Source organism: Oryctolagus cuniculus, chromosome 7, assembly GCF_964237555.1.
Source record: "Oryctolagus cuniculus chromosome 7, mOryCun1.1, whole genome shotgun sequence".
NCBI classification, from domain to species: domain Eukaryota; kingdom Metazoa; phylum Chordata; class Mammalia; order Lagomorpha; family Leporidae; genus Oryctolagus; species Oryctolagus cuniculus.
Window position 1 is genome coordinate 69,817,458 of NC_091438.1, and position 26,577 is coordinate 69,844,034.

General features: G+C 41.6%; 1 protein-coding gene across 10 annotated transcripts in view; it reads right to left on the reverse strand.

Moving 5' to 3' along the window:
• The window catches only part of CDC14A (cell division cycle 14A), a 189,698-nt gene that overhangs the window by 13,488 nt on the left and 149,633 nt on the right, over window positions 1-26,577 (reverse strand). For 7 of the 10 annotated variants that reach the window (XM_070077979.1, XM_070077982.1, XM_002715832.5 and 4 more), the window contains 5 exons: window positions 24,848-25,007; window positions 12,026-12,141; window positions 10,225-10,272; window positions 8,262-8,384; window positions 7,053-7,582 (listed from right to left, as the gene is read on the reverse strand). In XM_070077979.1, the coding sequence (XP_069934080.1) occupies window positions 7,132-7,582; window positions 8,262-8,384; window positions 10,225-10,272; window positions 12,026-12,141; window positions 24,848-25,007 (898 nt within the window). In that variant the 3' untranslated portion in view covers window positions 7,053-7,131. Of the gene's footprint in view, window positions 1-7,052; window positions 7,583-8,261; window positions 8,385-10,224; window positions 10,273-12,025; window positions 12,142-24,847; window positions 25,008-26,577 lie in introns of those variants that run through there. The other 3 variants (XM_070077980.1, XM_070077981.1, XM_070077983.1) reach the window with 2 other exon arrangements.

The following is a 26,577-nucleotide window of genomic DNA, read 5'->3' on the forward strand; positions in this document are numbered from 1 at the left end:
TCCTGTCACCACTAACATTCTAAGGTGAAAATGAAGCACGGTTTGATGCACATGCCAATCACTCAGTAGATTTTCATTAAACTGGCTATTGTACAGAGCTGAGAGCTAATATTCTGATCATATTTCAAGTTCTACTTTAAGGACCAAAATTCCTTAAAATATACATATTGGGGAGTGGTGCTGTGGCATAGCCAGTAAAGCCACCACCTGCAGGGCCCAAATCCTATATGGTGCCAGTTCGGGTCCCAGCTGCTCCACTTCTGATACAGCTCTCTGCTGTGGCCTAGGAAAGCAGTGAAAGATGGCTCAAGTCCTTGGGCCCCTGCACCTGATTGGGAGACCCGGAGGAGACTCCTGGCTCCTGGCTTAGGATTGGCACAGCTCCTGCCGCTGCAGCCACCTGGGGAGTGAACCAGCAGATAGAAGACCTCTCTCTCTCTACCTCTGCCTCTGCCTCTCTGTAACTCTGCCTTTCAAATAAATAAATAAATCTTTTTAAAAAAAAAAAAAAACACATATTACTCTTTATGTTAGAACTCAATTGAACTTAACCCATTCATAGGCTTATCAAAGCTGTTCTGATACTGGCCAAATGTGACACAGAGAACTTATCCTCAGTGTCTTAATAACCAAAGAGTAACACTAACAAGCCGCCAGGTGTAAAAACAGCTACTAGCATTGGGTCAGAGAATACTATTAAAGTCAATTTCAACTATGGAATAAGAATGCTATGGTAGAGGAAGAAGCACATGATATTTAACTTGAATTTTCCTTTAAACTTTATATATATGAGTATTTAAATTTTTAATTCCCTTCTATGTCTAATACTATGTTAGAAACCATGAACCAGGGGCTGGCATTATGGCACAGTGGGTTAAGCCACCATTTGTGATGCCAACATCTCATATCAGACAGCCAGTGCAAGTCCAGGCTGCTTTGCTTCCAATCCAGCTACCTGCTAATGCTCCTGTGGAGGCAGCAGAGGACTTGGCCCAACATCTTGGGCCACCCATATGGGAGACCAGGATGGAGTTCCTGGCTCCTGACTTTGGCCAGGCTCAGACATAGTTGTTGCAGCCATTTGGGGAATAAACCAATGGATGAAAGATCTCTCTCTCTCTCTCTCTCTCTCTCTCTCTCTCTCAACCCATGTGTTGCGTTTCTGCCTTTCAAATACATATATAAATAAAGCTTTAAAAATGAAAACAAAAAAACAAGCAAAAGACACAAGGAAATATAAATAAACTTAATGAAATGTCTACACAAAGAAAGCCTAAAATTTGGAAACAAGTCTGGTACATGGATATATGTAAACAAATATAAATGTTTGGGTATATAATTGCAATACTACATGCTGATAAAATTAGTTATTAAATATTCATCATGATGGGAACAGAAGACAATAAAGGTTTTCCTGGAATGGGTGTTTTGTGCCAGGGTTAAGACACCTCTTGAGATACATCTCAACCCATACCAAAATGCCTGGGTTCAAGTCCCGGCTACCCTTCCAGTCCTGCTTCCTGCTACTACACATGGAAGACAGCAGGTGATGGCTCCAGTAATCAGGTCCCTAAAACCCATGTGGGAGACCTGGATTGAGTTCCAGGCTCCTGGTTTTGGCCTGGCCCAGGCCTGGCTGGTGCTGACATTTGGGGAGTGAGTCAGAACATAGAAAATCCCTCTCTGCCTGTCTCTCTTCCTTTCAAATACTAAATAAATAAATAAATATTTTTTAAGAAATGTTTTCCTCTTTTTCCATTGGGCAGGTTCAATTTATCAAGGAAAGCTGCATAATGGAGACAGAAAGCCATACACGTTTTTACAGATGAGAAATTTATGAGGAGGGCCAGAGCTTCCAAGAAAGGACTTCCCCAAAGCGAGTATGTGAGAGCAGGGTATAAGAAGAGGACAAGGGGATACATGTTGAGGGATAGACACGGTAAATGTAGATGCAAAGATACAATAGGGGAACACAGTACAGAGGCGTGAAGCTCAGCAGAGTAATTCAGGATTAAGGTTCTACTATTAGAGGATCACTGATGATTTCTGAACAGGAAAAAGGGGTGTTGATATCAACTGTCTGGCGATACATTAAAGCATGGGGTCCCCAGATACCAGCCCATCGTCCAAATTCAGCCTGTCATCTATTTTTGTCAACAAAGTTTAGCTGAACACAGGCACACCATCATTTATGTATTGACCTGCACAGTTGGGACCGTAAGCTAAAAACATTAACGATCTGGCCCTTAACAGAAAAAGTTTGCTGGCCTTATTTTAAACTGCAAATTAAAGGCAGAAAGAAATGGAGTTAGAAAGCTCATTAAAGACACAAACAGAAAAGGGGATGTATTGTATAAATTTCAGGATGCACATGAAACAAACTTAGATCTGTCCTTGATTATTATTAGTTCCATTTTGCTAAGGCTCTGGTTAAATAACCTGCTGAACTCCTCAGCAAAAGGCAGCAGCAGAGATAAGATTTGAACCAAGTGTAGCTGTCATCAGAATCCAAGAACTTAACTCCAGTACTAAGGCTATACCTTAGTTCCTGCTGTTCCCACCGCCTAGAACGGCCATTCCTGCCCTTCCTACTTCCATTACTAGATACCTAGCAGGCTCCTACTCATCTGCAAAGCCCAACTTAAATATTACCTTTTCTTTACAGCTGTCCCTGACCCTTCTTGTCAAGAGATTTCTTCAGAGATGCCTCTATTATAACTATCCACAATAGTGTTCATGACAGGTCTTCATTAAATTCATGGAAATGTGCATTATCTTTTCATTCCATTTTTACAAACTTTTTGATGTATCCTTGCCTATGGCAGAATGCAATCAAAAGAATATGCCTAGGGGCTGGCACTGTGGTGTAGCAGTACTGCCATCCCATATGGGTGTCAGTTCAAGTCCCGGCTGCTCCACTTCAGATCCAGCTCTCTGCTATGGCTGGGGGAAGGAGTGGAAGATGGCCCAAGTCCTTGGGCCCCTGCACCCATATGGGAGACCAGGAAGAAGCTCCTGGCTCCTGGCTTCGGATCAGCCAGCTCCAGCCATTGCAAAGTGAACTGGGTAGTGAACCAGTGGATGGAAGCGCTCTCCCTTTTCTCTCTCTCTCTCGTCTCTGTCTCTGTCTTTGTCTCTGTAACTCTGCTTTTCAAATAAATAAATAAATCTTTGGAAAAAAAAAAAAAAGAATATGCCTTTTGGAGTCAAATTGACCCAAGTTCAAATGATGGTTCGGGGGGCCGGCGCCATGGCTCACTAGGCTAATCCTACGCCTGCGGCGCCGGCACCCCAGGTTCTAGTCCGGATTGGGGCGCTGGATTCTGTCCCAGTTGCTCCTCTTCTAGTCCAGCTCTCTGCTGGCCCAGGAGGGCAGTGGAGGATGGCCCAAGTCCTTGGACCCTGCACCTGCATGGAGACCGGGACGAAGCACCTGGCTCCTGGCATCAGATCGGCGCAGCACACCAGCCGTAGCAGCTATTGGGGGGTGAACCAACGGAAGGAAGACCTTTCTCTCTGTCTCTCTCTCTTTCACTGTCTAAATCTGCCTGTCAAAAAACAAACAAACAAATGATGGTTCGGCTGATATTAGCAGTGCAATCTTAGACAAACTATAAACTTCCTAGACCCTCAAGATTTTTATTTTAAAATAGAAGTAATAGGGACTAGCATTGTGGTGCAGCAGGTAAAGCTGCTGCCCGCAGTGTATGGGTACCCGTTTGAGTGCCAGCTGCTCCACTTCTGATCCAGTCCCTGCTAATGTGCCTGGGAAAGCAGCGGAAGATGGCCCAAGTGCTTGGGCCCCTGCACCCATGTAGGAGACCGGGAAAAAGCTTCTGGCTCTTGGCTTTAATTTGGCCCAGCCCTGGCCAGTTTGTGGCTATCTGGGGAGTGAACCAGCAGATGGAAGACCTATCTCCCTCTCTTTCTCTCTCTCCTCCCTCTCCTCTCTCTCTCTCTCTCTCTCCCCCTCTATCTCTGTAACTCTGCCTTTCAAATAAATAATAAATCTTTAAGAATAAATAAATAAAACAGAAGTAATAATTCTTACCTCCTTCATTCAGTTATACAGCCAGTCATCCTTTTGTTTCATCAACAGATACTTAAATAGGGTGCCTGCATATGCCAGGCACAGGGCATACAACTATGAAAATCAGAGGTACCACCTCTGCCCTCACTCAGGCTGACAATCTGTTGACTGGTGAAAATTCAGAAGGAGAAAAATACTGTCACCAAACCCCAGGTAAGATGTAGGGAAGGTTACAGAGGAAGCACCATGATCCAACCCAGACTCCCAGGGCAGGTGAGGACACTTTAGTGGAACAGCAATTCAGCAGTAAGTGTCGTAAAAATAAAACACAGCAAATATTCAAGACAGATACCACAAGTCATTTTAATTTAATAAAATACTTCCACCCTACCCACGCCATAATTATATGTCCCTCGTCTGAAAACTCCTCTAAGTGTCAGAGAGTGAAACAGATTTTTTATAGTGAGTGAGTGGGCAACAAAAATGAAACCTGTGCAACGTGCTGGGCATCAGAAACCACAGGGCCAGCAGGAGAGGCCAAGCTAAAATTATTTTTTAAAAAAAGTCTGTTTTTCAGCATTCTGTCACAACCATAAGGATTCCTTAACATTTGTACTTGTTTTCTGTGTTAAACCATTTAATGACAGAACAAGGAAATCATTTTTACATTTTTCTGGGGGCTGAACTGCTGCAAAAAAGTGAGAGAGCAATTGCAGCTTTCAAAAGAGATGCTAATTGTAGCTTTTAAAACATTCGGCTCCCTCCAAACACCCGTCAGCCTCCTCCCTGAAGAAGAGTTTCTAGGTCTTTCTTAAAGGTGCTAAGAGGAATTTGCCATGCACGGTTCATTTTCCCACCTAAGGGTTCAGAATCATGTGTGTTCAGGGATCCACTCCCAGTTCTTCAAGGCTCTTAAGTTTTGCCTCTTCAGAGACATTGAGAAGCTGGACAATCTTATCGAGAGCACAAATCCACGAACCCTAGAAAAGCTGCACTGGACCATACATATAAACAAGGCACAACCTGGGATTCAATGCCACATAGAGTGGGAATTTCCTTCCTAATGTAGGCTTCCTGCCCACCATCCTTCCTGCAGGAGGCCTGGAAAGCAGAGAGACAGGAGGGAGGTTTTCCTATCAGGGACCTGCTGCTGCTTCCTTCTTGGCAGGCTGAGGGAGGAAAATGTTGTCAGGCTGGCAATTCTATTTATAAATGCTTTTCTTTACAATAAGCTGACAAATTTGGGGGTGGGGGGAGAAGCAGGGAGCAGCAGCAATTGCCCACACAGACTATTACTTTAAATTCAATTATGAGAAAAAAAAAATCTCTCTATTCCAGCCAGGAGAGGGATAAGAAGGAGGAGAGGTGAAATAGAAATAACAAAATATGGAACTAGAGCAAGCTTCAGTTATATAAACATGATGAGGCAGTAACAATTGTCTACAGAATGCCCCGTGCTTCCACCAGGGAAACTGGGAAGCAGAAAAGGTAAAGTGCTCTTCCTGTTCAGCTACCAATGCTCTGACATTCAGTCATGAATACGTGTGACACAGCACCGTTAGCCAAGACATTCATGTACTTATCTACAGGACTTGTTCTGCAAATAGCAAGATCTAGACTCTGGTCTTAAAAACAGAGGCTGATCCTCAATTTGTTTATGAAAATATTGCCTGAATTCTTACACTGAAAAGTATACGACCTGCAAAGAGTTATGAAGATTCAAATAGGTTCATGTCACATCTAATCCCCAGTTACATGGATTTAAATTTTTATGACACACATGTAAGCAACTTATCCAGTGAGACTAGAAGCAGATTAAGGGGTGGCTGGGCTGACAGTCACCTGAAGCCCAATTTACAAAGAAATCTAAAGTGATGCTGAAAAAGATGAGTGGGAATAAAATCAGATGAGAAAGAGTACATTGCCAGACTCTCTAAGGGAAAGGCTTGCATGTGGACAGAAGGGTAAAAACCTTCGAGAAGCAGCCTGAGGTAGGCTTGGGAGTGGTACTGAGTGCAACACGCCCCTACGTGGAGAAATGCACACATGAGCATACACTGCACCCTCAGGTGAGGAAACATCTCCATGGCTTCTGAACTGTCGGGCAGCAACGCGGGGTCCATGAAGGATTAACCCTGGGGCACTGTTTTGCTGAGTGGATAATCAGCAGCACAGGCCACCAGCACTTTTCCTCCCGCCCTTCTGTCTCCTTGGAGAACGGCTGGGGAAATGTTTAGAGAACAGTGGGGTAGTGTGAAGGCGTGCCAGGCCAGCCTACCCAGGACACTGGGGGCCTGCGTGCACCCCAAGTGCCGTCAGTGTTTCAACTGCACTTCCCACTTCCTTGACGGGTGGGCTCTATTTCTCCATCTTGTTTTGTTCTTATTCTCCTCAAATCAAAACTCCCATTCCTTTAGACCTCAATACTCCTTGAGGCTATCAAATACACAATTCAAGTAATTCCCAGCAGGAGGCTCGCCAACATATTTTACCCTAACTGGAATTACTCATTGATTGGTGAACCATGTTTGGAGATCTTCTCACCTGTCTCCAGAAGAGTGAGGGCTGTGTTTTCAACATCTCCCCAGTATTCTGCCTGCTCCTCCCCCTGCATCCCAGACACCCACCTCTAAGCCATTCCTACAAAAAGCCACCCCATCTGCCACTTAATTCTGAGTCGGTTCCCTGCAGGAAGTGAGTTCTCCAAGGGCCTGACACTTAGTTCTGGGAAGATGCTGTTCTTTTAGCACCTTCCATATGTCAATACCCCAGAATCCATTCATCGACACAGGGTACAGAAAAGGCCCTAATTCCGAATACCGCCACAACCAAAGCCGATGAAATCTGGCAAATCAATCAGATCCTAGCTTTCTACTGGATATTCAGGATGATTTGAAAACTTAACCAAAAAGCCAACAGTGTCCACGATGAAGCGAATGAAAGTTGCTTCCCTCATAAGAGAAAGCACTCCAAGAGGAGCGGCGGGAGGAGGAAGGAACAGAAGGAAGGAAGAGACCCCAGCTGAAACTTGGCATTTACTTGAAGGGAGCCAGCAGAATGTAGTTCATAGACAGTTTCATAGGCCAGAGGGAGGGCACCGGTCAGAAGGCTTCCTTGGCACTATTAAATCTCTTTGGTGGCAGCCTCGGCTGGGAAGGCAAGGCACAAAAGTTGCGTTCAGGGTTCTGAGGATCAAGAGGTGGTGTCTGCGAACTTACGGGGATAGAACGGCTCAGGAATCTCGCTGGAGATGAAGAAAGGCTGGGGTAGGCGGGTCGGAGGACGGTGGCCGGCTCCTCTGTCTTGGCGTTGAGGGGGCCCGGGAGGCTGTTCAGGTTGCCCCCGCCGCTGCTGCTGCTTCTGTTGTACTGGTTGTTGTTGAGCTCTGGGTAATTCCTGGCTGTCGGTTGGGAGCTGCCATTCAAGAGGTTGGTGAATGGGTTGGCTATGAAACCTGCCTTAGCGGACGAGGCCGTCTTTTTGTTCTCTGGATCATCAGCTGCAGCATTCAAGTTCCCTAGAGAGCTGGCTAGCCGAGAGTTTATGGAAAAGCTGGATGGAAAACACGGGGGAGGGGAGAAAACACAGACAGCAGTGTAGGCGTCTATTCACACACAGCTCGCAGTCCCAAGACACATATCCACGACATGACAGACTGGGATGAAGACAATTCTGATCAATGCAGACACAGACAGAATGGCTTCTGGATTGCCCCAGGGGACATTATCATATGTGGCCTTCAGTTATATGTGTCAAATACCTTGGTCAAAAGCTGTTAGCTAAAACCCTACAAGCCAGCTACAACACTTTGCCCAGAGACTATGAACTAGAACATCTGAGGCAGTAAATAAATGAAAAAGGCCTTATAGGGAGTGTTGAAGACAGACTTAAGTACAGGATTCAACTTGGTCATATTCAGCTTCACTACATCAAACATCCCCTTCCCATTTTAATTCGTTCTCATCTGACCGTGTCCATCAGGTAAGAAGAGCTTATACCACTTAGCATTTCTGTCAGCAACTGGACCCCACTTTCTGGTCCCCTAAATCAGCTGGAATGTTCTACAACATTCTCTCCACTGCTGGTCTCTGTATTTTGGGGTTTGTGTGCGTGGTTTCCCCCCTTCTCTTTTGTCTCTTCCTCTGATAAAACCACAGCCAAAGTCATTGCCTGCTGCATCTTTTTTTTTAAACGTCTAATCAGTAGCTTGGGAGAGGGAGGAAAAAATTACCTTCTGACATTGGCGCCTGAGGACGAAGTACCTCTGTTTATCCTCTTGGCTGTCGCCGAAGGGGACAAAGCCACTTTTGAGGTCTTCAGCGTACATGCAGATCCTTGTGGGGAAGAACTTAATCTTTGTGGAGAAAAAAGTGGACAAAGTGTCACTCAAACTGTGTTATCTTAAATACTCAGCAATCTGCTAGGACAAGACAAACTATTAAACCTTAAAGATGGCATGACAGATCCTAATCAGGGTGACAGCAGCCACCGCCAACACTGACAGCCTTAAAGATGTGAACTCAGTTCATGCCCACAACCACGTAGGGAAGGAGCTGATACTGCTCTCCCCACTTGACAAGGGAAGAAACAAAGAGACAGTTTTCCAATCAAAGCTACCTGCTTAGCAAGTGGCAGAGCAGGGTTCAAAGTCCTGCTCTTAACCAGGGTCCTATCTTCCCTGCTCACTTCCCTTCCTTACACTGCCATTTACTTCTCAGTATGCCGTTCCCTCTACTTCTTCACATCCTGCACCCCATGGGAGACCAGGAGAAGCACCTGGCTCCTGCCATCGGATCAGCGCGGTGCGCCGGCCACGGCGGCCATTGGAGGGTGAACCAATGGCAAAGGAAGACCTTTCTCTCTGTCTCTCTCTCTCACTGTCCACTCTGCCTGTCAAAAAAAAAAAAAAAGCTATGCATAAATTTCCAATTTTTTGGCTCCCAAATAAACTTATTTTCTAATTCCATTTTTTTTCCAAGAACATTTTGAAGTACCTTCATGTCGTCATAGTAAAGCAGAGCTCTTTCACCTTTCATTGTCTAATATCTGTCGATTTCCCTCACTTGACATGAGCCCCTAAAACACAAAGGCTGTCCCCTCATTTCAATTCCCAGAGGCCAGCACAGGCTAGACTCAGGGCAGGTCCTCAGTAAGTGTTTGCCAAGTGGACAAACAGCAAACAGTGATTGCTGCATACCCAGGGCCACTCAGATTTTGCTCTGGGCAAATCATATAATGTAGCTGGACTTTGTGTTCCTATCTACTAGGGGGGAAAAAAAGCTTTTTATTTACTTGTAAACTTTTCCCTACATCATCTATCCTCCAAACAGAAGCTTACGGACATGTTTTGCCTCTCAAACAAAAATGGGAAAATAAAACTAGGAACAAATACAAGGATATTTCAAAATGTGCAGAAAATGGAATGACGAAATGAGTTTCTTTGGTGCAAAAACATTTTGGGGTTTTCATGATACACATTTTCCATGAACTTTTTGAAGAGCTCTCACACATGTTATCAATAAAAGAAAAGAGGACTAATAGAAATGGAGGTAAATCAAGGCAACATCTCTAGCTGGATTGAAAGGACAGTTGCGGAGCACTTGAGTTGATTGGGGATCCCCACGACCTGGGGCACAGATCACAGCGATGTAGGGAAAACAACAGCCTTTTCAGGCTAAGTATTAGGCATAAAGGGTATGTAACGATCTGGAACTGAAAGTTAGAAACTTAAAATGTGAAAAAAAAAAAAGGGTTGTACAACTTATTGTTGATGGTTTGATGCTTGGGAAACATGTCTCAAAGGTAGCACATACGGGCCGGCGCCGCGGCTCACTAGGCTAATCCTCTGCCTTGCGGTGCCGGCACACCGGATTCTGTCCCGGTTGCCCCTCTTCCAGGCCAGCTCTCTGCTGTGGCCAGGGAGTGCAGTGGAGGATGGCCCAGGTGCTTGGGCCCTGCACCCCATGGGAGACCAGGAAAAAGCACCTGGCTCCTGGCTCCTGCCATCGGATCAGCGCGGTGCGCCGGCCGCAGCGCGCCGGCCGCGGCGGCCATAGGAGGGTGAACCAACGGCAAAGGAAGACCTTTCTGTCTCTCTCTCTCTCACTGTCCACTCTGCCTGTCAAAAAAAAAAAAAAAAAAAAAAAAAAAGGTAGCACATATGTGCAAGCCACCAGAAAGTCAACCCTTTTTACCTGAAAGGCTGGGACACTGTTCTCGGGTGCCCTTTCATGTCATCTGACCTGCAAATGAAAAAAGACAAATGCTCTCATGACACCAGCCTCACACATTTAAACAAATACCAAAAGGCGCGTCTATGAGTCAGACCAGGGAAAATGTGAAATTAGCAAAAGGGAAAAACCATGCAAATGGATTTTAGTTTTCATCTACTTCATAAAATAAATCCTAAAACCAAAAGGAAATACATTTTAGTCATTTTATTTCACCTAGAAGCATCCTGCTTTTTAAGCAGATAACAGTACTGTATGCACTCAGGGTAAAAAAAAGTTTGATGACAATTAATAATGCTGTTAAGAAAACTAAATTCCAATAGATGAGAAAATTTATGAAATGTTTTTAAAAGAAAACAGAAAAACTATAATGTAATAGGCCTTCTACAGTTTGTATAATATGATATTCTCTCATTTCTCCTATTTATTTGCCATGTTATAATTCAGCTTCTACAACTTATTGCTTCTCTCCTCCTTCTGATTTCTGAAAATATAAATATGTTTATTTTAATCAATATAAAACAATTTAAGAGTCTCAAGGAAAAACTGTGACTATAAAACTTTGGTCATGTAAACTAGTCCTGAAGAACCTTCCATCCACTGAGAAAGACAAACTCCAGTGCAAAGAGCCCATGCTTTGAACTCCACATCGCCTTCATTTCTAGCTCCATTCAAACGGAAAATGACTTAACCTCTCTGACATCAAGCAAACAACCCAAACCCAGGGATGGGGCAGACCTTTTATGTTAACCCTGTTAACCCTCATCTTCAAACCATGAACCTACCATGGTTCCTGGCTCACTGCAGGTGCTCAGGAAAGGGTACTTCTCTTCAATCTTCCAAGAGTAGCTGATAGTTATCACTAAGCACCACTCTTGCTATCCCATTTTCTCATCATATTACAGAAAATCATTACTTAAAGATGAATCCTTAGTTCCTAAGTCAGCAAACCAGTTCCCAAAGATGCAATCTGACTGAAGTGTCATAATCCTCTGATATGACACACAGAAACTCAATTCTCCATGAATCTGTTTCATGTCGATCACACTCACAAAACATCCTTCCTGTTATACATGTCTTTCACCAATTAAGTCAAAGAAAAGTAGCTACTGTGTGGCCTAAGACCCTGCCACCCCATAGATCGCAGTAAAGAATATTAGTATTTGTAGATTTTTGTAGCTACATTGATCCTCAAACCTTTTTCTAAAACCAAAAAGTGTAAGAAGTGTTCAAATATTGTGATAGCAGTCAAATCCCATTATTGATTCTGATGAGTAATTTGAGACCACAGAATCAAGATGGTTTGTAACTTCATAGGCACAAGCAAGAATTACTTGTTTAGATCTCAAAAACACAGGTAAATCTCAGGAATTAGTCAGGCTATACCAAGCCTGGCATAAAACGCTTTTCTGTATACTCTGACTTCAATACAAAAAGCTGTGGCACACCTATGAGACTTTGCTACAGAAGTAGAATTCCAGCCACAGAAATTCCAAATGGAATTTGGAACCAAGACCCAGAGATAATTACATAGCAGCAAAAAGATAGGACTCCAGAGACTGAGATGCCACAGTTGCTTTCAACAAACTTCTGAAATACAGCTATTCCAACAGTGATAAAATAAACACTAAACACCACAAAATAGTTATGAACCAAAAAAAAAATGCAGTAAACTTGTATTTTTAGAATATTCAAAACAAGAATTTAAAAGTTCTGCCCACAAACAGAAGCGCACTATGAATTTAAAAGTGTAAAACAGATCTACCTAAATGCACAAGACGGAGAGGAGCGTGGCTGTCTCTGACTTTTTAAGGCACGTAGTTTGTCTCCCTGGGTTATATTATTTTTCATTTCCACATCTTCATCCTCTTCTAGATTATTCTGGGGGAAAAAGAACACATGTTCCATAGGAAGGTCATTGACAATAATTTTGCCTTATATAAATTTCATAATAGATGACAGATTGTGTATATAGAAATATATAGATTATCTTACTATTGATTATTTTAAGTCATTTAAACGCATTATAAATTCAGCATTGTCCAAGTTTATACTAAGGAATATTTGCCTGTTTGCCAAGTTAATATGGGTTAAATCGCAAATCAGAAAAACACGGGTATGGATGCAGAAAAATTTAAAAGAGCTGTTTATTATAATGGACCACAACTAAGGAGACTCCCATGCAGGCACAGTCACAGTCTGGAATAAAACCTGGACACAGGCTGGCTCAGCAGACCCAGTGCAGACAAGGCTTCCACACACCACCCGGAGCCATCCTGCAAATTCTGAGACTTGTTTACAAAAATGCACGACAAAGTAATTTAGCCTATTTACACAGCAACTTATTAACATCACTTACCCTTAGCAAAAGCACTTAAGCCTCTTCTAGAATGAGTTAAAACACTAGGACTACTAGATGAGAAAGCATGTTTCCCTCTTAAATAAGTCTCACAGTTTGAAAACCACAAGTATCACGTTGGTCCTTCCCCAGGCCAGCTATTGTTTAATTCTCACAGTAACCCCAGGGAAGAAGGCACGGTTATGCTTAATTTATAGTTGGAAAAAAAGCACTCTTGAAAGTTAGGAATACTGCCCACACTCCCTAAACTCTGAACGTCAGGGCTATGATTCTCAAATCAGATTTCTTGTCCTCAGATGCAAGGTTCTTTCTAAAATATGAGCCACCGCACCCTAACATTGAACCAGTAAAGACCACATTTTGCCCTTTTTTCCCTCACCTGAAAAATCAAAGGACTTGAATTTGCTAAGATCCATTCCAACCACAATAGTCCCTCCTTTGTTAGAGAAAGAATTCTTATTTGATGAAGAATATACAAAAAATTTACTTCAACTAGTCACATTCTAGTTGTTTCTCAGAGAGATTCCTCTCCACTCCCCACCACTTATGTTGGGTTCCTGAAACACATCTGGGGTGCAGTAGGCACGTTCTGGCTAAAAAGGTCGCACCTCACTCCTGTATCACTGAGCTTAATTAAAAGGGGGAGGGCACACAAAGCACAGAGCCAGTTGGAAAGAAGAAATGATGACAAGAGCTTCCTAGAGCAGGCAGTCCCTTAGCTGAGTCTCAAAGACTGAGTACAAGTGAAGCAGGCCAGGTCATCATGATCCATGAGACTTAAAGCCACAGAGATCTCTTAGAGTCACAAGCTGCCCCTCTGTAAAGGCTCCAGGAATTGGTTTCATGATTCATCTCTGTTCATACAACCCAGTGGGCCACCCAAGGAAGCACACATGAGGAGAAGTCAGGAAGGTCTGAAGGCTAGTTTGCTATTGGGATGATGCGCCTGAGACAGTAAGCTTCACTCCATCTAGCCACAGCAAACACTGGACACGCAGTGGGGATGTTACCCGCTAGTTAGCATGTAGCCAGAGTTTCCAGAATATGGAGTGGATCCAAGAAGCACATAAGACCTCATGAGACAGGCCAGCAATGCTTCTTGGAGGACCTGACAGGATCCTTATTCATCCCAATCACAGTTTTCTTGTCAACAGGGTGCCTCTGTGGGCATCTGAAAGCCAGGAAGCTTGTTTACCCCTTTAATCTTGAGGTTCTTTGTGTTCCCAGCTCTGTGAGTCCTTCAAAATTCTAAGAAAAAATGATCTTCAACCTGTAATTCTAAAATTAAATCTCTCATCAAACATACGGGTCAAAGATACAAAATTTTACTACGCCCCAACCCAATTCAACCTTTCTGAAACACATAAAGTGTTTCAGGAAAAAGGAAAGAAGAAAACATGAGATCTAGGAAAAGTAGGGATCCAAATGAAGACTATGACAAAAAGACCTAGGAGTGGAGGGGCAGCATTTAAACCCAGAAGTTAAGACACCCACGTCCCACAGATCAGAGTACCTAAATTCAATTCCCAAAACTGGTCACCGACCCCAGCTTCCAGGGGAAGACACTGGTGATGGCTCAAGTAATTAGGTTCCTGCCACCACCGTGGAAGTTCTGGATTGAGTTCCCAGATGCAAGCTTTGGGCTAGTCCAGCTCTGGCTGTTGCAGACATCTGCGGAGTGAGCCAGAGGATGGGATCTCTCTGTCTTCCTGTCTGTCTCTCAAAATTTTTAAAAATCTATACATTAGGGCTAATTAGAAAGGAGAAGTGCTTTCCATAAAAAGAACAGAATTGGTAAGATTTTTTGCTCCATTGAGATTTCAACAAAGTTAAAATTGCTTAGGGCAACTTTTTGGAGGAGTAGCATTATCTTTTTTCAAATGCATAAAAATATGAAAATAAAAAAGCAATTAACTTTAGAAGAAAGAAAAAGAGGTTAGAGGTTCGACAAATAGGACAGACATAATGCAACAACTAGCTGAACGCTGAATCATATTTTCATGCACATATTATTTGGTAAAATCAAAAATTATGATTGGGAAGCTAAGGGAGGCAGGACAATAGCTAGACAGAACAGCTAAATCACGTCTAGCATAACCAGGACACAATAGAAAGATGTCCAGACTTGATAAATAAAACTAGCAATGTCAAACTCCCAGTTTCTTTGCTTTGCTTTGCTTTTTTTTTTTTTTAAGATTTACTTATTTATCTAAAAGGCAGAGTTACAGAGAGGCAGAGGCAAAGGCGGGGGTGGAGGGGGGCAGAAGGCAGGTCTTCCATATGCTGGTTCACTCCCCAAATGGCCACAATGGCCAGAACTGAGGTGATCCTAGGCCAGGAGCCAGGAGCTTCTTCCAGGTCTCCAACACGGGTGCAGGGGCCCAAGGACTTGGGCCATCTTCTGCTGCTTTCCCAGGCCATAGCAGAGAGCTGGATTGGAAGTGGAGCTGCCGAGACTCAAACCAGAGCCCATATGGGATGCCGGCGCAGCAGGTGGCAGGTTTACTCACTACGCCACAGCGCCAGCTCCAGCTCTGTTTCAGTTCAGCCCAGTCCTAGCTTTTTTGGCCAACTGAGGAATGAAACAGCAAACAGAGGCTCTATTTCTGTTTCTCTGCCTCTCAAATAAACAACAAAAAATTTTTAAAAGGAAAGTGTACAGAATGGGAAAAGATATTTCAAATTGAATTCGATAAAAGACTTCTATTTGACTATATAAAGAATATTTACAGTCCAACAATAAGACAAACAACCTAATTAATAAATAGAAAAAAATATTCATACAGAGATTTCTCTAAAGAAACTGTACAAGTTGTCAACACTCACATGAAAAGATGATTAATATAATTTGTCACTAAGAAAGTACAAAGCAAAACTACAAAAAGATACTACTTCACTTCCATTACGGTAGCTAAAACAAAAGGGACAAGTGTTGGAGAGGATGTCAGTGTGGAGAAACTGTAGCCCTCACTTATTGCTGATAGGGAAATACAATGGTATAGCCACTTTAGAAAACAGTTTGACAGTTTCTGAATAAAAGTATTGTTCCCCCATGTGTTCCAGGAATTCCACTGTTAAGTATACATCCAAGGGAAACACAAACAGATATCCACACAAAAATTAGTACACAAATGTTCAGAGCAGCATCATTCATTTTAGCCAAAAGTACAAAGCATCAAAATGACCAGCATTCTATGAGTGAATGAGTCACAGGTGTATCTGTACACTGGAATATTTTTTGGTCATGAAAAACAATGAAGTACTTCCATGTGCTGCGACATGAATGAGCCTTGAAAACCTTATGCAAAGTGACAGCAGCCAGGCTATATGTGGTGTGGCTTTATGTCTGTGAACATAAGGAACAGAATTGCAATGCCCAGGAGGGCAGAAGGTGGATGAGTGTTTGGAGGGGAAAAATGGGAAACTGTTGCTAATGGGTATGGGATTTCTTTTGGGGGTCATGAGAATGTTCTAAAAACTAGATTGTGGTGATGGCTGCATAACAGGACACGAAAAGCCACTGAATTTTACATGTTAAAAGGCAGAAAAAAAACCAGCAATGCAAGCTTGATAAATAAAAATTGGCAATGTAATCTCAGAAATAGGATAGTAAATTTGTTAGCATAATCTACTTTTAGAGGTTCCCTCTTTGCGAGTGGGTCTGAAAATACAGAAAAGTCAGAGTGGGACTAATATTTTTTATTATTGGAATTCAACACTTTTTGATATTTTTAAAGCTGTGGTCATTTACTACTGGAGAAGATTAAAACTAATTTTGAGATATGCAATTTAGCTAAAAAGGTAATAGTATTTTAAAATTATAATTACATGTGTTTTTCTCATATTCTATTATGAACCTTAAATTTTTTTGTAAATTAAGGTACATTTCAAAAACAGAAAGCAAAAATGCTGTGCCACATAGCCATGTACCTCATCATCCAGATTTAACATTTTCACTTTCTTTAGGTTTACTCAAGTTAAGCACCGTTACTCTCAAAGAAAAAAAAGCAATACATACAAAGTCTTAGCTCTCAAGCACTAGATGGGAAAACATACCTTTAAAAATATTTTAATAAATTATTTTATTTAAAATTTTTAATTAACATGTAATACTTTCACATTTTAAGCAGCACAGCATTATGCATATACACAGCCTTCCCATTTCCTTATCTTTTCCTTGTATTTGGAGCTTACCAGCTCCTCTCCTCTAGTACCTTATACAGTATATAATGCCTTATTGGGAACTACAGTCACCCCACTGTACTGTGGAACACTAGAACTTGTTACCGCCACCCGACTGAAACCATTACCCAGCTTTCCTCAATTCCCCTCCTGCCTCCAACCTTCCTGTGGGTAGTAATCACTGTTCCAAGTTCAGATCAACTTGTTTTTAATTTCCACCTATGATGGAAAACATACCTAACTTGTCTTTCCACATCTGGCTTATTTCACTTAACATAGAAATGTGCCAGGGGATTCCAATACAATCCCATCAAGGTGGCATGTACCAATGCCATCTCACTAGTCCAAGTGATCAATTTCAGTTCACAATTGATCACACTGATAGGTCTAAGAGTCAAAGGAATCACACAAACAAGACTAGTGTCTGCTAATACTAACTGATAGAATCAAAAAGGGAGAGAATGATCCATCATGGGAAGTGGATACACAGCAGACTCATAGAATGGCAGATGTCCTAAATAGCACTCTGGCCTCAGAATCAGCCCTTAAGGCATTCGGATCTGGCTGAAGAGCCCATGAGAGTATTTTAGGCATGGAAAGCCAACACACTCTGGCATAAAAAAAAGAAGACCTAAATGAAAGATCTCTGTGAGTGAGATCCCAGTGGAAAGAACGGGCCATCAAAGAAGGAAGTACCTTTCTCTGAAGGGAGGAGAGAACTTCCACTTTGACTATGACCCTGTTGAAATAAGATCGAAGTCGGCGAACTCAAAAGGCTTCCATAGCCTTGGCAACTCATGACTAGAGCCTAGGGAGATTACTGACGCCATAAACAAGAGTGTCAAATTGTTAAGTCAACAACAGGAGTCACTGTGTACTTACTTCTCATGTGGGATCTGTCCTTAAAGTGTTGTCCAATGTTAAGTAATGCTATAACTAGTACCGAAACAATATTTTACACTTTGTGTTTCTGTGTGGGTGCAAACTGATGAAATCTTTACTTAATATATACTAAATCGATCTTCTGTATATAAAGATAATTGAAAATGAATCTTGATGTGAACAGAATGGGAGAGGGAGCAGGAGATGGGAGGGGTGCGAGTAGGAGGGAAATTAGGGAAATTATGGGGGGGGAGCCATTGTAATCCATAAACTGTACTTTGGAAATTTATATTTACTAAATAAAAAAAAGAAAGATGACCAATTGGATTCAAGTGTGGCGAAATGCTTAGGCATTAAGTTATGGGAAAGGGAAAGGAAGGGAAAAAATCTAGAAGGCAATGCAGGTCTGAAATCTACTAAAATATACATCAGGGTTGTTTTTTTTTTTTTTTTTGTCTCAACTGATCTTCCCTTACTTCTTGTTCCTGTGCATATCGTATGAAATTTGGTATAGTTTTAGAACTAAGAGGTATAGAACATATAAGCCATAAAATTCTAAGTACTTTTTTCCTGGGTGGCAAGGAAGAAAGTGAGTTTAAATTAAATTTATTTAAATAAAAAGGAAACAATTACTTGCACAATTGAAGGTTCTTACTAAGATTAATAATGGCTATATTCATATAGAGTGTCTAGATATGTTTGGCATTATTCCATTCATAATTTCATTTAATCTTATAATGACTCTTTGAATTTGTAGCATATAAGGTTTAGAAACTTAGGCTTGGTCTCAGAGAGACCCAATTTCAAATACTGACTCTTTCATTTCAACACATGTCCTGAGGGAAGATTTGTAACAGTGATCATCTTCAGCCCTCATTTGTAAAATGTGTTGATTGCTAATGTGTGTATCATAGGTTCACTGTTGTGAAGAGAGTATATAGTAAATATCAGTGTGCTCAATATATATTAGTTAATAGGGAAAATAATAGTCCTCAACCTCTTGAGAAAAAAAAACTCCATGTTATTCAAAACACATTTATATTAAATTACAGAATTAAACAATTAAAAGCTATATGGAAAAGGACTTTGGCCTCCTTGAATACTGATTAAGATACACAAATGTGAGTAGAACTAGGGCCTATAGTTATTAGGTGACTGATTCTGTAACATTTACCAGGTCATAAGAGCTGGGGGGGGGGAGGGCGGGGAACAGGAGTTTGTTAGAAAATGCAGTTCCACATATCGTGAGGCATAAATCAGACTCATGACTCGGTAAACCAGGGGCAGTTTGCAGACTTTTCTCATCAGGAGCTGTTTGGCCTTCTTTATACCAAATTCATTCCTTGCCATGATTCATAAATAGATTCACCAATGACAATGTGCAGAGCCCAGCCTTGTCCTCTGACCTCTCAGGCAGTAGCCTCTCTCCCTGCAGATGCTCTTTCCCTGAGCTGGTGAAGGGTCAGCAGACCCCCAGAATCTGTGGAAAAGGAACTAAAGTGCATGACTGTTGGAGATATATGAGGAAGCCTAGACAAGGGAAGACCCTCCTATCTTTGCTCCTGCAAAGGAAAGAAAGTAGACTTCTTGGCCATTACCCTTCGGAGGGTCTGAGCAGTAGCATTCATTCTTTTTTTTTTTTTTTTTTTTTTTTTACAGGCAGAGTGGACAGTGAGAGAGAGAGACAGAGAGAAAGGTCTTCCTTTGCCGTTGGTTCACCCTCCAATGGCCGCCGCGGCCGGCACACCGCGCTGATCCGATGGCAGGAGCCAGGAGCCAGGTGCTTTTCCTGGTCTCCCATGGGGTGCAGGGCCCAAGCAGCTGGGCCATCCTCCACTGCACTCCCTGGCCACAGCAGAGAGCTGGCCTGGAAGAGGGGCAACCGGGACAGAATCCAGCGCCCCAACCGGGACTAGAACCCGGTGTGCCGGCGCCGCTAGGCGGAGGATTAGCCTAGTGAGCCGCGGCGCCGGCCAGCATTCATTCTTTTAGATACTGGGTGGCCTTGTATAAAGGCAAGAAAGTGACAGCAAACTAAAATATCTAAAAAAGTAGAATTTCTAAAGATGAAGACTTAGCTAAAGAATAATAGCCTAAAGATGTATTTTATTCCACCAGTAGTTCTGTCTATATAAAAATGAAAAATCAAAATTTTAAAAATTAAATTGCGCCCATAGATTTCAGTTGGATAAAGTAACTACAGACCAAGACATCAAGAGTATGGTGGCAGAGTAAGCTATTGGGGAAGCTATGGAATGTACTGTTCAGAAATCATCTATTAGGAGCCGGCGCCGTGGCTCAATAGGCTAATCCTCCACCTTGCGGCGCCGGCACACCGGGTTCTAGTCCCGGTTGGGGAGCCGGATTCTGTCCCGGTTGCCCCTCTTCCAGGCCAGCTCTCTGCTATGGCCAGGGAGTGCAGTGGAGGATGGCCCAGGTGCTTGGGCCCTGCACCCCATGGGAGACCAGGAAAAGCACCTGGATCCTGGCTCCTGCCATCGGATCAGCGCGGTGCGCCGGCCGCGGCGGCCATTGGAGGGTGAACCAACGGCAAAGGAAGACCTTTCTCTCTCTCTCTCTCTCTCTCACTGTCCACTCTGCCTGTCAAAAAAAAAAAAAAATCATCTATTAGAAGAAAATACAGCACTTTAGGGAATAAAGATGGAAGGGAGGTAATGGGAAAAAGATATAAATAGAGAGTTTGAAATAGGAATGAGTAAAAATAGCAGTGAAATGGTTGAAAGATAAAGATAATGGAATTTTTAGCAGATATAAAATCATTTGACCAGGAAAAGCAGCTGGGTCACCTCTCTAGTTCTTTTTCAGCTCTCAGATGTCGAACCTATATGATATCAAGGTAAGGGGAAGACAAAGATGCTGTTTCTAATCAATAAAGGCTTAGATTTATCAGAGGCCCCCAGATCTGTCTTCCCTCCCTCCTCACTGCCACTGGCTGCTGTCACCAACTCCCTGGTCTTCCACCCCAGCCCACATGGACTCTGTTTAATCATAACTTCCACATCACAGCCAGAGTGAGCTCAACAAGTGCTTATGATGGATTTTATAAATCACAGTATCTCAAAGTTATAATCAAAACACTACATTCTTGCCTAGTTGATGGTCAATTTATGTGAACTTGGCTGAACGTTAGCAGCACCTGTATCTATTTAATATCTCTAAGTCAAGAGCATCCACTGATTTGTGTGCTAATATTGGCCTGTGGCCCTAGAATAGAAAAAGAAAATTAGAAAGTACTGTAATTCCAGGAGACATTTTTTAGAACAGATTGGCTAAGATTTTGTTCAAAATTACTATACATAATATTCTAAAGCCACACTGAAGACCTTGTAGAGAGGCACGTATGTGCTGCAAGAGGTCTCACAGAATAGCAGCGACTTTGGAGCTGGAGCACCTGGGTTCAAGTAACATTTCTATCACGTACTGCATGATCCTGAGCAAAGGAGTTAGCTTTCTCTATCTCGTCTTACGTACGCATGCCTAGTAATAATGCCTTTTTGACATGGCTGTTGGAAGGATTATAAGGATGTAAAGGGCTTAGAACTATTTCTGGAAGATAGTAGGTGCTATTTGGGTTGTTGCTGCCACTAAGCGCCTCATTTAGCTCAAATATTTGCACTTTAAATGAGGTACTCTAAATAAAGCAATTTTTAAATAACCCCAACTCATGATGGAGTTTAAGTCCCTGAATATAAAAATAAGCACTTATTGCAGGGGCTAACTTGCTATTAGAACACACAATGCCTTCATAAAGCTTAGATCACTACCAATTTCATGTCTCTATCCTCATTTTCTTATATGAAACTATAACCTGTTCATTTATTCAAGTAAATTCATTCCTGCAGGCCAGGAATATGTGGACACTTCAAAAATGCATAGAAAAATGAATCAAAAAGATAGTATAAAAATCATGAGTTCTATAGACTTAGAAATCAAAAAATAATTTAGAGTCTCTACTTTCAATCTTTTATTTAAAAAAATAAAAATAAGGCACCCTCTAGAGTAGTACTGCCCTCTTTTGTACTTTATATATAAACCAAATAAATCCAGAATTTCTGTGGGCTTCTACCTACAACATCGGTATGGAACTTGAAACAGATTAGACTTCCTACAGTATTACATAAGAACAATAAAGCTATCAGTAACTCTATCAACTCTAGTTTTAAACTAAATTTCCCATATACATGTAATGTCCCAGAGCTGGCACCAGACAGGCAAGGCAAGAAAAGCAACTGGGAGAGCTCCTTACACAGAGTATCAACAAGCTGTAAAGTGCCCCAAAAGCCACGTACACATCACTGTGTGAAATATTAACCACCCATCATTCTCCACACTGCTTTTCTGTCCTCCAGTTCAAAAACAATAGCATTTAAATAACCAAAGCTAACATAATTACTTGGGGAAAGGGGTATGCTCTGATCTGAATGTTCTTGTCACTCTAAAATTCTTACATTGAAATCCTAACTCCCAAGGTGAGGGTATTAAGAAGTGAAGTCCTCATAAAAGGGATTGGTGGCCTTACCTAAGAGGTCTCAGGGAGTTTGTCTGCCCCTTCCATCAAGCAGGGCCACAGCAAGAAGGCACCATCTATGAACCAGATCCCAAATCTGCAGGTACCCTGCTCTTGGACTTTAAGAAGTAAATTTCCATTGTTTATATACCACCCAGGTTATGGTATTTTGCTATAGCAGCCTGAACTAAGATGGAGGAAAGGACAGCCCAGCATCTGAAAACATACTTACATTAAAATCATTTTAAATTCCAATCATATCTGGGCCAGCATTGTAGGGCAGTGGGTTGGGTAGCCACTTGGGACACCTGACACTCCCACATTCCATGTCAGAGTGCTGGCTACTCTGCTTCCAATCCAGCTCCCTGCCAGTATGCCTTGGAAAGCAGCAGGAGATGGCCCATGTACTTAGGCCTCTGCCATCCACAGAGGCTGATGGAATTCCCAATTCCTGGCTTCGACCTGGTCCCGAGCCCTAGCTCTTGAGGCTATTTGGGAAGTAAACCAGTACATGGAAGCTCGCTCTCTCTCTCTCTCTCTCTTTCTTTCTTGCTCTCTCTTTTGCTCTGCCTTTCACAAAAGTAAATAAATCTTTGAAAATTCAATCATATTGCACTCCTTACCCTTCCAGTGATAAACAAGTGTTAATTATTTTTTAAGTTCGACAAATTGGTGTCTAAAAAAAGCATGAGAATGAAATGTCCTAATTACTAGATATTAACTTCATACAGGTTATGCCAAAGAAAGCACTATGTTCCCACAAGGTAAATATGTCTCTCCGATAGAGCGACAAATTTTATGTTTGCTTTTCAAAAGTATAACCGAAAGCCCTATGTACCAGAACTTAACCTAGGAGGAATATGCTGCCCACAGCAAGAAAAGAGTGCTCTTTCTCGGCTATATTATCACATTAAAATGTTATTTCAGGTGCTTTTTTGTTGGCATTTAATAGGCCAGACCGCAACACAGAGACAAGAAAACCAACAAAAGGCTTTGCACATGGACATGACCTTGGCTAAGATTCACATTTCCTGAGGACAGAGGACTCACATAGGTGAACTTAGGCACTACATCTGTGGTTCTGCAGAACATTAAAAAGCAGTTCCATCAGTGGCCTCTACTTTATGTCCTCAAAGAAAACTTACTGCCCAATCTTCAAGCTCTCTAGCAAAAGGAAACATGTTTGGTATCTCTGTAGTTAGGCCAGTCATTGACCTAAGGGAGCCATGTGTGTTCTTTCCATTTTGGGTTTCTTGAGGGACAAACTGAGCCGGGGCATTACGTTTCAGACTCCTGTCCAGGTCTGATGGGCCATTGTCTAAAAGAGCGCAAATCTACACTTGTGGCATACATATTTTAGCAACTTTTTTCATTCCTCCAGGGATATAAAAATACAAACCAAACAGAAATCAGGTACTTAGCTCCACCTTAGCTGTAATATGATAGAAAGAGCTAAATCTGGAGTTGGATGCCCAGGTCTCATAATGGCCCCTTCTACTAAACCCTCTGGGAACTTGGGTAAAATATTCTGGGACCCCCATCTTCTTATTCATACAAGAAGGAAACTAGAGCAAATGACTTCAAGGTTGCTGCTAGTTCCAAAAATGCTCATGATCCTAATTCTTAGTCAGTTACCTCCATTTTTATTCAAGGTAATGGGGTATAATAGTAAAAGCACAAGTTTGGCACAGCAGTTAAGACCCAGCCTGGGATGCCCACATCCCATATCAAAGTGCCTGGGTTCCAATTCCAGCTCCACACCTGACTCCAGATTCCTACAAATGAGCACCTGAGAGGCAGCTGGTGAAAGCTCAAGTACGTGTCTGCCTAACACCCATGTGGGAGACTGAGATTGAATTCCTGGCTCCTGGCTTCTGCCCAGATCAACCCCAGCTTACTGCAGACATTTGAGAAAGTGAACTAGTGAATGAAAGATGGCTATCTATCTGTCTATCCATCTATCCATTTACCCATCTGTCTCTAGCTCTGTCTTTCAGATAAATTAAATAAATAAAATTTACAAAGAAAAACATAAATTTTGCATCACACATGGATTAAGTCATGTTTTAACTCTAAGGTTAAAACCTCTATAATGTATTTTTACTATAAAATAAATAATATTACCTTACCCATCAGGTAGACATGCAGACTAAACCAGGTAACATATAACACCTATTTAAAGTGTTTTGCTTATGATAGAGCCTCAATAAAAAAGAAAGTTGCTCCACTTATGCTTTCAACTCTGCAAATACTTTAGAAATCAACACAAATTTGAGGTTTTCAGGTATCATTTATGATACATACTACTTCTACGCCAAATGAAATTTTTTTCTTCTTGATTCTTTTTTTCAGTTTGCAAGTAAAAATGTGCTTCTCTATTTCCTTTCTGTAAATATTCTCCATACCAGAACAGTCTCCTTACAAATAATTGTACTCCTTAAATTACAGCTTCTTTTCTTTTTAGGATAATTGGCTTCTTTGCTCTGCTTCTTGTATTATAGGTAGATGACTGCATACCTAAATATTTGATACTGTCAGAATCCTACAGAAAGACACTGCTGCATGATACATGTGCAACTGGGTGACAGCACGGGACATTGGTCTGAAGGAGATGGACTCTCCCTAGGGAAACTCACCTCTCCAAACCTTTCCATGTTTTGTATTTTAGATAAGTTTCCACCAATAGACATATCATCCAAGCTAGAAAGGATTTTATTAATACTTCCTTCACTGGAAGGTCTGTTTTTCAGTTTGGATCGGAAAATGTCTCCTTGGACCCACAATGATGCTTGTTTTCTGTAAAAAAAGAGAGAAAACAAAATAAACTCTACAATAAAGTGCCATCATCTCCTCAAAAGTAAGATGCTTAAAATGAAAAATAAACAGATAAACATTCATAGATTAGACTAGAAAGATTATGAAATCTCACAGTAAAACAAAATGTCATTTTCAAATTGCCAAAATAAATCAAATTTCCATAGAAACACAAATACCAACCCTCCACTATCTGTCTATGTGGCCCTACACAGGTTGACTGTTGAGGTTATCAGTTGTATACATTCTACAGCAATAAAAACCTTGAGCTCATGTGTCTCTTAAATATGGATGTGAAATCTGTAAGTATTTCTCAAATAGAAGTTTGGTATGTCTGTTTATAAACACAGCTGGAATGAACTGGACTTGAAAATGAGTGTGAAAGAACTAGAGCCAAACAGAGACATTACCCAAAACGTAGTAAACACCTCCTGTGTGGCCCAGTGAAAGGCCCTCAACACATAACTATAGAAATCCTCTCTTATATTCCAAAAGCCAGGCTTTATTGTAGCCTCCATCAGATTTTCCTTTGGGGTAAGAAAGCATGAATGAAATTTATCTTAAGCTTTCTCTTATTCAATAAGGCACAGTCACAACTTTTTCAATGCTTTAAGAAGAGAACTTAAAATATGTAAACCAAATAATCTTGGGTTTCTATTTTTATTGAATAAATTTGATTTATTTATCTCAACAAATTTAAGGTAAATTATCCCCATAGAATAAGTTTATTTCTATTCCATACCAAACTGTACAGTATAGAATTAAAAGTAAATCCACTGTGGTTCATCAGAAAGAATATCAACATCCAATGAAATAAAAACATTGTCATGGACAGGACATCAACAAGTACGCAGATTTCTTTCCTAAAATATCTAGGAAGCCAAGTATTAATTTCATTCAAAGAGGTCCTATGTATTACACAAAATAGAAGTTAAAACAGGGAGAACAACAGCAACATCAAACCCTCCCTGAAGGTTTCATTAGGCCCTTGGGAAAGGAGTCCATCTCCTTGTAAGCCAAGTTTACTCTCAAATCCGAACATTATTGCTTATGGTTAAATACTGCTGAATGTCTTCAAGAAAAGATTAATCTTTAAATCACTGAAAAAGTGTACATGGGCAATCCCTTCAATGATGCGATTCTACATTTAGGTTTCATCCTACAAAAATACAAACTGTGTGCAAAATACAAAACTGTTTCCTGCAGCATTATTTGCATCCAAATGGAAATGCAGTTCATCAGATTACAGTAGATCCATTCTGTGCAATACTATGTGGCTGCTAAAAAGCCAGTGACAGACTTACATGTGGCAACAGGTAAGAGTAGCTATAAAACAATGCCTGCTTGGGAAGTAGGTTCTTTTGGCTCGTCTGAAGCAGAGAATATGAGAAAAGGAGGCAAAAAACAGCTTATAATGGGTTCTACATGCCAAGCTAAGGAATATAAATTTTATCCCCAAAACAAAAGGAAGGGCCAGCACTGTGGCATAGCAGATAAAGCCACTGCCTGCAGTGCTGCATTCCATATGGGTGCCGGTTCAAGTCCTGGCTGC